At 42.0% G+C, this 12100-nt stretch overlaps 1 protein-coding gene and 1 pseudogene across 1 annotated transcript; both read right to left on the bottom strand.

Annotated features, from left to right (window-relative positions):
• Window positions 1–539: 539 nt before the first annotated feature.
• On the bottom strand, window positions 540–1501 carry LOC136451246 (uncharacterized). The gene is made up of 3 exons (XM_066451967.1): window positions 1489–1501; window positions 1332–1400; window positions 540–1258 (listed from the first exon to the last, which is right to left on the bottom strand). The coding sequence occupies exons 1-3, from the start codon at window positions 1499–1501 to the stop codon at window positions 540–542; spliced, it is 801 nt and encodes a 266-aa protein (XP_066308064.1).
• A 916-nt stretch (window positions 1502–2417) lies between these two features.
• LOC136451247 (uncharacterized) lies at window positions 2418–4945 on the bottom strand (annotated as a pseudogene).
• Window positions 4946–12100: the final 7155 nt, after the last annotated feature.

Genomic DNA, 12100 nt, shown 5'->3' on the forward strand with positions numbered 1-12100 from the left:
CACCAGGCCTTGATATAGGTCAGCCCTCAAAGTATCTTGATTGTTCCTCATGTAGTCTAAATGCAAGCTCTCAATCTTGATGTAGGTGTCGATGGTGAATTGCTGGAAAAGGCGCCAGCCATAGAGTATTGGATTAAATATCCTTGGCCACATCTGGAACTTATAGCAGTAGTAGTCGTGCACGGAGACACATGTATTCGCAACTGGTTCTACAGGGAGACATTGTTAGAATTAGTATCATGAGTTAACATAAAAGAGTTCATATTGCATTATTGAAAAGAGTTCAAGTTACCTCCATCATCATCATCACCATTCTCAGCACGCTTTTTGTGGATTGCTCGAGCTCGATCAACTTGAGCCATAGTCACACCCACTTTTGGAATGCAGTTGTGCCACCCGAGCTCACCCATTAGAAAGAACACCGGGTATGACAATGGGTAGTAGCATGCATTATATGAGCGGATGCCGTGTATAGACCGATCATTCCCTTACAGGAGAACACTATGCTTGAATTGGCCGTGACGCTCACTCCCCTCAACCTAGACGGCGGCCACCTCTGATGTCAATGACACGTTATATGTTCTCTGGTCAAGCCGCTGGTCAAGGTTCAACTCGACCCGGTAATCCTCGAGTTTTCCAACGTGTCCCATACTCCTTATTTGATGAGAGTAGGGATTCCCATTAAAGATACTAACCAATTGCTCTATAACTTCTCTGTCTTTTTGGGCGTATTGCTCACGGCACTTGCTCATCTGATGCTCGAGGGACAGCTCATCGTCGTAAAAATAAAGCTCGAGGTGTCTCTTTTCGACACCCCCCTCTTTACCAAATGATCGTATGTTATGGTAAATCTGGCCATGGGCACGGAACGTGTAGACACCATAGATTCGCATGTTAGTGGTCACACGATCTAGGTGGTAGTATAGAGAAGTGAAAGAGAAGTAGCCGTTGAAATATCTGATGTTTGCACGAAAGTGCCTAGCATCAGCGTCTGAGCTTGACCACAACATCATGAGCTCTGGTGGTGTCTCAGGAGTTGAAAGATGAATCTTTCCACCCTGACAACAGAATCCAGGTGGTTCACCCTCGAATTTCTTTGCGTTGCAGTGCTTGCAGTTTTGCACCGACGGTAGCATGTGTGACTCTGACAGAACATTAGCGTAAACCCTATCGTATGGATCTGGGACATCAGGCTCATTGTTCTCTTGCTCATCCATGTCGAGATCTAGCTCGACATCAGTTCCCTCCTCATCGTCTTCTGACAAAATGTTGATGTGTTATGCATTGAAAGAAAGTTTGTGAAAGAATGTTTTGACTATTACGCGGTGTACCTTGTCCGACGAAAAAGTACTCATCATCCTCTTCCTCTTCCTCCTCAAATATGACATCCTCATCATAGTCTGTGCAACACTGCCACATATATGATGACAAAAACATAATGACATACAAAAAAAAATAAAAAAGGGATAAATATAATAAAGAAAATACCATCCTCGACCATAGAGTCTGGTGTATGAGCTTGTGCACTGTTTGGAGGCATTGAAGAGGTACCATCAACTACAGACGGTTGTGTCTGTGTACCTGTGCAATTATTAGGTGGTGGAACTCGAGCTTCCTGGGTGACACCATCTGTAGTAAGAAAATGTATGAGTTTTTGGAATATAAGAGCGAAGGTGAAAGTACCGACAATATATAGTGTTCAAGGCTAATTACCGTTGTAAACCACACTCAGTTGAGTCGGATCGTTCGAATCATTGCACTTTTTACATCCGCATACCCTCTAGCCCTTCTTCCAATGTTTGCTTCAAAAGCCCGATTGCGACGGGATAGAACGGAATTTCTCTCTCCAGTGGTCACTCGATGCCTATGTATGGTCTGTGCCGCAGCCAATTTAGGGGTCTGGACTTCTAGATTTTGATGTACAGTCGGCGCGATGTCAACAGGCGTGCCCCTTGATTCGGGTATTTCCATATCGTGTGAAGGCGCTTTAGGCGATTGAGGTGAAGAAGAGAAAATAAGCTGAGTGTTAAAGTGAGGGCTCTCCATGGCGATTGAGTCCGGATGCAAATTGTTGGCTCGGTGTTCTCTCACCATCATTTTTGTAGTTTTTATTGCTCTCTTTTCGTGTCAACTTCTTCTCTTGTGGAGTCATTTTTAGTTTTCTTGCTGCATTTTTTGCCGCATACAACTCGCGCCGCCTCTTGTTTATTAGTGCCTTTTGTTTAGTAGACATTGCAACCCTTCGTGCTCTATCTAGCTCACGCTTACGCTCTTTTGGACACGTGACAATATTGCTGATGGAAACTGGATGCAATTACAGCACCTATATTATAATACAAAAGCACGGTCTCAACATCCAATCCATGAAGGACACACAATAATTAAAATTATATGATAATAAAGTTTACGCAATAGTGTCAGCTACTTTGGTGTTCAAACTTTTTTTTAATTAAAAACAAAGCCACGATTAAAGGCGTACCCATTTCATGAGCAGTGTTGATATCCGTCTCTGTTAAACCATCGTTAATATCACCAGAAACTCCAATGCTTAAAGGGACAGGACCGTCTAAAAATTTAATGATATAATAAGTATCCTACAGCACCACGAAATTTTCACTGTAAAGAAATCAATTTTATTACCATACCTGTTGACTGGGTAGTTTCCTTTGGAGTCATTTGTAGCATCTTTGCAGATTTTTTCGGTGCATTTTTCGGTGCATACAATTCGCGCCATCTCTTATTCAGTAGTGCCCTGTGTTTAGGAGACATTGCAGCATTTCGTGCTCTGTCACGATCACGCTTACGCTCTTTTGAACACATGACAAGCCAGTTGATGGGACTTGGTGCATATCCAGAACGTATATGTCATGAAATGCCACTTTAATCAACGCACGCTAGGATGGTGTCTAAGCACAATTGTAATAAACAAACACAGGCACGATTCACCAGAATCTCAGGCAATGGATACAAAAGTATACCCGTTTCATGAACAATATTGTTATCTTCCTCAGTGTCAATGTTATCCACGTCACCGGTGCCACCAATGGTGCTTAAAGGTACCGGATCGTCTACAAATACAACCATACAATACAAATTGAATCATTCCATAACCAAACTATGTCACTTATAGTCGCCTCACCAAGCAATACTTTTATTTACAAAATAAGTCATCTGATAATTGTTGCAAGTCATTATAGTAGGCTGAGTTCCTATGGAGCCGGTCACTATTTTCGTCCCTTTCATTTGTTGTATTCCCATCTACAAGTTTAAATGTAATGAATTGTTATTAATCCATACAAAACAAATTGATCCTTACAATAAGCAAACTATGTCACCATGATTATTGTAATGGCCACACCAATAAATACTTTTATTAGCAGAATAAGTAATCTGATAGTTGCTCGTCACCATTACTGTAGGTTGAGTGCATATGAAGCTAGTCACTATTTTCGTCTGTTTGATCTGTTGTATCCCTCTCACGATGTTTCTTGTTTCTTTCACTACTCTTTTCATCAGCCATTGTTGCATACCGTTCTCTCTCCCTCTGCCTATTTTGCCCATTAGGATCCCCATCTAGTGGCACCAACCCCGGTCGGGTATGATTCCCTTTAATAAATTATGGTGAGGAGTTGCAAACATATGAATATAGATATGTAGAGATGTTGTATAAGTTTATATACCTCCATGTGTTGTATTTGTAAGGTCCCCCAAAGGTACCCGATCACCGGTTGGCCTTGGTGTGTCCATCAACGCTACCTATCACATATCTCTCACAACATGTAGTACACTGGATAACTTTGACAAAAGTCGAATTGAGAAAGCATGTTTGAAGGCTATCGGCTATGACAGGTAGAACTCAGAAAGAAAGACAACTGAAGAGCAAGTAAGGAAGAAGCACAACTACACGAGCAACAAAAAGGTGGGTGCTCATCAGAAAAGGATAGCAACTTCCAGCAGGTGTTTCACATCATGTGAGAAGCTAATTTCTTTTTTCTTTCTTGATAATTATTTTCTCTGTTTTTGAAACTCCTATCCATTCTGATATTTTTTACAGCTTTCTCTCTATTATAGAAGATGATCTATAATAAAGCATGTTTCATTTGCTCGTGCAACAAACAATCTGATTCTTTTAGTATTCTCGGCAACCAACCAGATAAATTCAGCTAGTATGTGATGATGCATGTATCCACTATTTAGCATTCAGTTAGCTAACTGTCTATTCTAAACTCTGAATGCATATGGGCCATACAGATTCTAAAAAGTAGTCGCAAACAAATCATGTCTATGATTACCTGGAACAGATGAACAACCAATCGGAAAGCTTCACAACTTCTATGATGCTTAGACTTGTCAGAGGAAAACTCTGGTTCCTATAGATTGCAAAAATAGTGATATCAGAATGGATTGATCTTGTGTTTTGACAAGAAGACAATTGATTGTGAGTCAATAAGGCAATTCTGGTTTGCAAATGATAAGAAGACAACCATATGACTGCATGTGACTTTGTTGGGTTAATACAAAGTTTCTAGATAAAGAAAAAAATAAATGGCCATTTGGATGTCGTATTCTCACCTCAGCCCTGTCCTCCTCCCTAGCATAAACAACAAAACAAGCAATAAAATAAAGTGCAAATTTTTTTATCAAACTGAAATCACTCTTGGGTAGATATTAATGTCAGGAACAACAAATTCTCTTGAGGTTGTGCTAATTGTAATAGCAACAGAGTAAACCCTATATACTAAACCTATCACTGAAACTGAATCACTGAAACTGAAATAGGGAACAAGTGTTACTGTCAAACTTTATCAGAGCTGAATTAATAAGCTAATGCTAGAAAACTATGCAAGCAAGTAATGATTACTTGGAGATTGGTCACCGATGGGATGGTTGAGATGCTGCTACTTTCTCCTGCCACTTCTACTTGGCGAGATGACCTGCAAGCTGCAAATGGAATGACTTGCTACATATCGGAGAAGAATACCAATGGTTTAAATAAAAATTGGGATCTGACACCTAGTTAGTTATCAGAATGTTAATTTATTTCAGAAAGTGACTCACTAAGGTTGCTCCTATATATTCAGCTTCTTTAATTAAAAAAACTTGTAGCTCTTTTGGTCAGAAACATGCATTAAGCATTTTCTCTTTAGATTGTACCAGCTACTCTGAGTTCAGAAGCTTGCAAACAAGCTTTTTTATCCATATGCTGCAACTTCATGCAGGGAGTTCAAAGTGCAAAAAAAAAAAAAAAAACCTTTACAGTCTACTGGCTTGTGTTTTGGGGGCAATTAACAATAAATTACCAAGCATATTTATGTGAATGTTTTTAGTTTTCTCACAAGCCCTATATATGCATAATGCCACAAGTTGCATCACATCCGCATGTAATTGATCTTTCCTGTTTCTTATAACTATCCATGAAGGGGATGCTTTAGAAATCTGATTAGCATATACATTATGCAAAGGAGAGGCGTCCTACTGAGCCATTCAGAAGCCCAATGCTTAATGTCATTCACTTTTCATAAGTAGTTTGAGACCTCATTTTGAAAACTACAGTGATTAAAAAGTAAGTCTACTTCTCAGTTCTCTGAATCAGTTAAGGCTTCAAATTCGAATGAGCTCCTTAAAAAGTAATTAAATTCAGGGATAAGATATATGTGATTTTGAATTTAAAACCAGAGATCACCTTTGGATTCACAATAATGATCTGTCGACGTTGTAGCTCCTTACTGTTGGTGTCCGATTCGAAAGAGCTGCAGCACGGATTGATTTCAGTTCTTGAGATAAAGTATACAATAGTGACAAAATGAAATATGGTTTGACTTCACACAATAACACATGCAGCCACACAGGTTACTGATAGGCTTTCAGAAACAGCCTACAGAGAACATGTGCCAAGGCTTTCTTGCAAGATTAAACAAAAGCAAGAAATAAATTGGTTTTTCACCATATATGATGGTTTGACTGGATCACTAAAATCACGAATGCCTAGATTTAGCCTGTGAAACCAGTTAAATTCATGTATGCTGTATCGTCAAGAATTCGTGTCATAGGAGCATTGTGGATGAATCAATCAGTCACAGAACATGGTCACAAGAGGAAATCCACGACCAATTTCTCATGCCATAAGACAAACATGTTTTTTATAGCCCTATCTCTGAATTACACAACCAAAGAAACGAAAGCACATGCAGTTAACATTCAGAATAACAGAGTCAACATGCAGCGCACATCGGCAGCAAGCACACATCGGCAACAAGCGCACATCGATAGCAAGCACACATCGGCAGCAAGCACACAGCGGCAGCAGGCACACAACGGCAGCATCCACACAGCGGCATCGCACACAGCGGCAGCAGGCATCCAGCGGCAGCATCCACACAGCGGCAGCAGGCGCGGACCAGGCCCGGCTATGGCCAGAGATGGCCAACGTGTTATAACTTTAGGATCGTCTAGCAGTGATCTAGCGGGTACAACTTTGGGATCGGTAGACAGTGACAGAGAGAAGTAGAGGAAGAGTGGGAGGAGTTTACCAGAGGGTTTGACAGGGGCGGAGGAAGAGGATCCGGCGGCGGAGGAGCTGCCCTCGGCCATCGCGTCGGGGCAGAGGGGAGGTGCGTCGGTCGGTGAAGTAGTAGACGATGGTGCAGTGCAGTGGCGGCGGGCGGAGGTGCTTCCCGTCACTGGCTGCGCCCCTAGGATCGGGTTAGGGTTTGTAGGTGGGTGTGGCGGCTCACGGTGAACCTCGTGCCTTGAGCCGCCGGCCCCCACCTTCTTTTTATAGCGCAGGGTGACAGGGGCCCTCCAGCCATAGTGGGCTGGGCGCCCCCGATCAGGGCGCGTGGGTCAAGGGGCCTGAGTTGGGCCGTTGGGCCCAACTCGGGATTGAGATCATTCTAACATTCTCCCCCTTGATCTCATCTTTAACTTTATCTTTAACTTTACTCTTTCACTTTAACCTTTTCATTTTACTTATTCCATCCCAGATTTGTGCATAGAACATGTTTCATCGTCACAGTCTACTGTCGTTGGATTTCACAGCTACAATACACATCTCTGGTTTGAAATAAATAAATACTTTATCTTTGGGCCCTTATTATTATCCAGGAATCATAGGCTTCTCCTTAAACTCATGCCGGCTACGTGTTCAACGAACACTTTGGGTGGTAAGCCTTTTGTAAGCGGATCCGCGAGCATCTTTTCAGTGCTTATGTGCTCAAGATTTATAACACGATCCTGGATTTTCTCTTTCACAACATAGTACTTTATGTCAATGTGTTTGGCAGCACCACTTGACCTATTGTTGTGAGCATACTCTATAGCTGGATTATTATCACAGTATAGAGTCATTGGTCCATTGATGTCATCGACCACTTTTAAACCGGGTATGAATTTCTTTAGCCAATTCACCTGCCCTGATGCCTCATAACATGCCACAAACTCGGCATACATAGTAGAGTTTGTAGTAACTGTTTGTTTTGAGCTTTTCCATGATATAGCTCCTTTTGCGAGAGTGAACACATATCCAGATGTGGACTTTCTGTCATCTCCCGCATAATCAGAATCTGAGTATCCCAAGATCTTTAGGGATTCAGATCTTCCGTATGTTAGCATCAGGTCTTTTGTACCTTGTAAATATCGCAAAACTTTCTTTACCAATTTCCAGTATTCAACACCTGGATTACTTTGGAATCTGCTAAGCAACCCGGTTACATAAGCCAAGTCAGGGCGTGTGCATACTTGAGCATACTGTAAATGTCCAACAGCTGAAGCATATGGAACACTTTTCATTTGGTTGAGCTCATACTCATTCTTGGGACACTGAAAATCCCCATACTTATCGCCCTTGACTATAGGTGCAGGTGAAGGACTACATTTATGCATCTGGAATTTCTCCAAGACCTTTTCAATGTATGCCTTTTGAGACAGTCCTAATACCCCATTTCTTCTATCTCGGTGAATTTCTATGCTCAAAACATAGGAAGCTTCACCAAGATCTTTCATCTCAAACTTTGAGGACAAAAATCTTTTTGTCTCCTGTAGTAGACTCATATCATTACTTGCAAGTAAAATATCGTCTACGTACAGGACTAGAAAAATGTATTTCCCATTCTTAAACTTTGTATAAACACAATTGTCCTCGACATTTGCTTTAAACCCAAAATTCTTTACAGTTTTATCAAACTTCAAGTTCCACTGCCTTGAAGCTTGCTTTAACCCATAAATCGATTTCTTTAGGCGACATCCCATCTTTTCTTTGCCTTCCACGACAAAACCTTTCGGTTGTGCCATGTATACATTTTCCTCCAAATCCCCATTTAGGAATGCCGTCTTCACATCCATCTGATGCAACTCTAAATCATAGTGTGCCACCAATGCCATTATTATTCTGAGAGAATCTTTACATGAGACTGGAGAAAAGGTCTCAGTGTAATCAATTCCCTCCCTTTGTGTGAAACCTTTAGCCACAAGTCGCGCTTTAAATCTCTCTATCTTCCCTTGGGAGTCATATTTTATTTTGTAGACCCATTTACAGCCTACTGTTTTGGCTCCTTTGGGAATTTCTTCCAAGTCCCAAACATCGTTGGCACTCATCGATCTCATTTCATCTTCCATGGCTTCAAACCACTTGGATGAATGATCGCTTCTCATGGCTTGTTCAAATGAGGTGGGATCACCCTCCATTTGATACTCTTCAGTGATATTATTTAACTCATATATATCACTGGAGATAGCTGGCCTTCTTTCTCTTTGAGACCTTCTAGGGGCCTCTACATTTGGCACATCTACTATTGGAGGCTGAGATTGCTCCCCCTCATTTGTGGCAACATTTTCAATGGGTTCCTGCTGAACAGGTTCCTCATTTTCCTCTGTTGTTACCACAGGAGGAACAACAACAGGTTCTTGCTCCACAGTGTCTTGCACTATTGGTGCAGGAACAATAGGTAGCTCGAAAAATGGCTCCTGAATCACAGGATTGGGTGCACACACCCGCTTCTCTTCAAGATCAATTTTCCGAGCAGCCATACTCCCCCTCATCATTTCATCCTCTAAAAATATAGCGTGTCTCGTTTCCACAAACTTTGTGAGTCTATCGGGACAGTAGAAACGATAACCTTTTGACCTTTCAGGATAGCCAATAAAATGGCAACTCACTGTTTTGGGATCAAGTTTCCCTAATATTTGGGTTAAACACTTTAGCCTCAGCAGGACACCCCCACACACGCAAGTGATCTAGTGAAGGTACCCTTCCTGTCCATAATTCATACGGTGTTTTGGGCACCGATTTACTTGGCACTCTATTGAGAATATGAATGGAGGTTTTTAATGCCTCTATCCATAAACTCAATGGTAAATCAGAGTAACTCATCATACTGCGCACCATATCCATCAGGGTACGGTTACGCCTTTCAGCTACTCCATTTTGCTGAGGTTCACCCGGCATGGAATACTGGGCAACTATACCATTTTCCTGTAAGAACCTTGCGAAAGGTCCAGGAACTTGACCATATGGGGTATGCCGACCATAGTACTCCCCCCACGGTCGGACCAGACTAGCTTAATCTTTAAACTATGCTGATTTTCCACTTCAGCCTTAAATATTTTAAACTTATCCAATGCTTCATCTCTTCCTTTAATTGGATAAATATAGTCAAACCGGGAGTAGTCATCTGTGAATGTAATGAACGAGTCATAGCCATCCACACTCTTTACAGGAAAGGGACCACAAATGTCAGTGTGAATGATCTCTAATATTCCTGTGCTTCGTTTGGCATTCTTTTTAATTTGCTTTACATATTTTCCTTTTATGCAATCGATGCATTGCTCTAATTCAGCGAATTCCAAAGGAGGAAGAATTTCATTCTTTACTAGTCTTTCTATTCTCCCCCTCGAAATATGGCCTAAACGACAGTGCCATAATTTCGCCGTTGCGTTTGTAGTTCGCTTTCTTTTTCTTTTCTCATTTGTAGACGAGGAAACTCTATCATTCACATTACATATGGAATTCACACTTTCACATAGCGATAACATATATAATTCATCTTGTCGGAAGGCAAGACCAACACAAATATCATTAAACCAAATGACACATTTGCCATGTCCAAAATTACAGGTAAAACCTGAATCATCCAACTTTATTACACTTATCAAATTGCGCTGCAGTGTAGGAACATAAAAAACATCTCTCAAAGTAAGACTATAGCCATTAGGTAAATCTAATGCTACATCTCCAATTGCCTCTACTGCAGCCTGTACGCCATTCGCAACGCTAATGGCCTCTTCTCTTTTTAGCGTAGTTCTCGTCGAAATGAATCCCTGTAAAGAGTTTGCAACATGAATAGTTGCACCAGAGTCAATAAACCATGTTGACTTTGAAAACTTTGCATATAGAGATTCATTTACAAATGAAATAATATTCTCACCCTTTTTCTTCATGAGCTCTCTTAACCAATCAGGGCAGTCAGTCTTCTTGTGCCCCTCCTTTCCACAGTGCCAGCACAAGTTTTCACCTGCCTATGGCTTGCCCTGTTGCTGAAAGTGTGGTTTCTGTTGCATAGGACCTTTCTTTGCTGGGGAGCCAGGATTGAAGGGCCTTTTGCCCTTCCCTTTGACCAGGTTCGCTTGGCCACCAGGTTGGCCATTGATCCTGAGCTCCTCATCAACACACTGAGCAATGAGCTTGTCTAAGTCCCATTTCTCAGGCTGCATGTTGTAGCTTATGACAAAATTCTCATACTCTCTAGGCAAGGAAGCTAAAACAAAATGGATAAGGAGCTGTGGTTGTATCTCCAGTTCCATTCCTTTCAGCTTATTTGCCAAGTGACTCATTTTCAGGATATGGTCACGTATGCTACCTCCTTTGAACTTTTCATTTGTCAATTGCCTGAACAAATGGGTAGCATACACTTTGGAGGAACCAGTGAACTGGTTCTTGATCCTCTCAAAGTAAGCAACAGCAGTGTCACACTTTTCAATTGACCCTGTAAGAGCTGGGTCAATTGTATTCTCAATGACAGCACAACATTTCTTGTTGTCACTGACCCATCGAGTATGCTTTATGTCATAAGCCATCTTTATGGGTCCAAAATCTTTCACCCTTTTGTCCCATGCTTCATCACTTTCACTGGCCTCCCGCACCGGTTCCACAGGCACTGTGGGACACGGTTCAGTGAGCACCCAGTCAACCTCAGCTATAGTGAAAGTGAAGTCAATCTTCCTCTTCCACTCAAGGTAGTTGTCTCCCCTCAGTGGTGGAATCTCTCTCAGGGCAGACATCAGGGAGGAACTACCTGAAATTACAATTCATATGAGGTGAGAACATAATATAAAATTTACTTTGCAATAATTCTAAATCACCGTTGGGCAGAAATAGAATTAATGTAGACAACAACTATTAATCCACATCATAATATTGCTATTAATCAACGTTGGTCAGAATAATAACAACATTATAATCACAGTAAAATTATCCATTTTCAAATATTAAACTCTCCCGTTGGTTCGAATTTAATAATGAAAACGATAACAATTTAAATACGCAGCGGAAACTTTAACTTTTGTATAATCAATTTTCCAGAAACATTTGAGAAATAACTTTACTGTTGTCTGAACAAATTATCGTTGGACAAATTTGTGCAGAAAAAGTATCATCTTTCAATTCAAAATGCATTCAAATATGCATCAAAATGATTCTGGAAAATAGAAAAACCATAACTGTAATTTCCAAAAGGCAAAAAACCATTTCGGCCCACAACGCGGAGCCTCGGCCCACGACCTCCCGCACGCGCGCGCGCGCTGCTGCCTGCTGGCGGCCTAGCCCAGCTCGGCGGCCCGGCCAGCGCAGCGGCCCCGCTTTTTTTTCGTTCGTTGTTTGCGGCCCAAGACACCGAATTCGGCCCAGCCCAGCCGGCCTTTCCCGCCAGCGCCACATGCCGATCCGGTCCCAGGCCCTAACGTGGGCCTGGGCCGGCTAATCGGCCTGCCGCCTCTGCCCGCCTGGGCCAAAAGTTGGCCCGAGCGTTCTCGGCCGCCCAAAACTCATCCGACGGACGAGCGCCGATTTCGGCCGGATCAAAACCAGCGAGCCGGCGCCCCGGAAACC

The sequence above is a fragment of the Miscanthus floridulus genome, chromosome 5 (assembly GCF_019320115.1).
Source record: "Miscanthus floridulus cultivar M001 chromosome 5, ASM1932011v1, whole genome shotgun sequence".
Classification (NCBI taxonomy): Eukaryota; Viridiplantae; Streptophyta; class Magnoliopsida; order Poales; family Poaceae; genus Miscanthus; species Miscanthus floridulus.

What these genes read in the sequence shown, in the direction of transcription:
- LOC136451246 (XM_066451967.1), bottom strand. An exon ending in GTACTTTTTCGTCGGACAAG is followed by an intron (nt 1,259 to 1,331) that starts GTACACCGCGTA and finishes ACATTTTGTCAG; the next exon opens with AAGACGATGAGGAGGGAACT.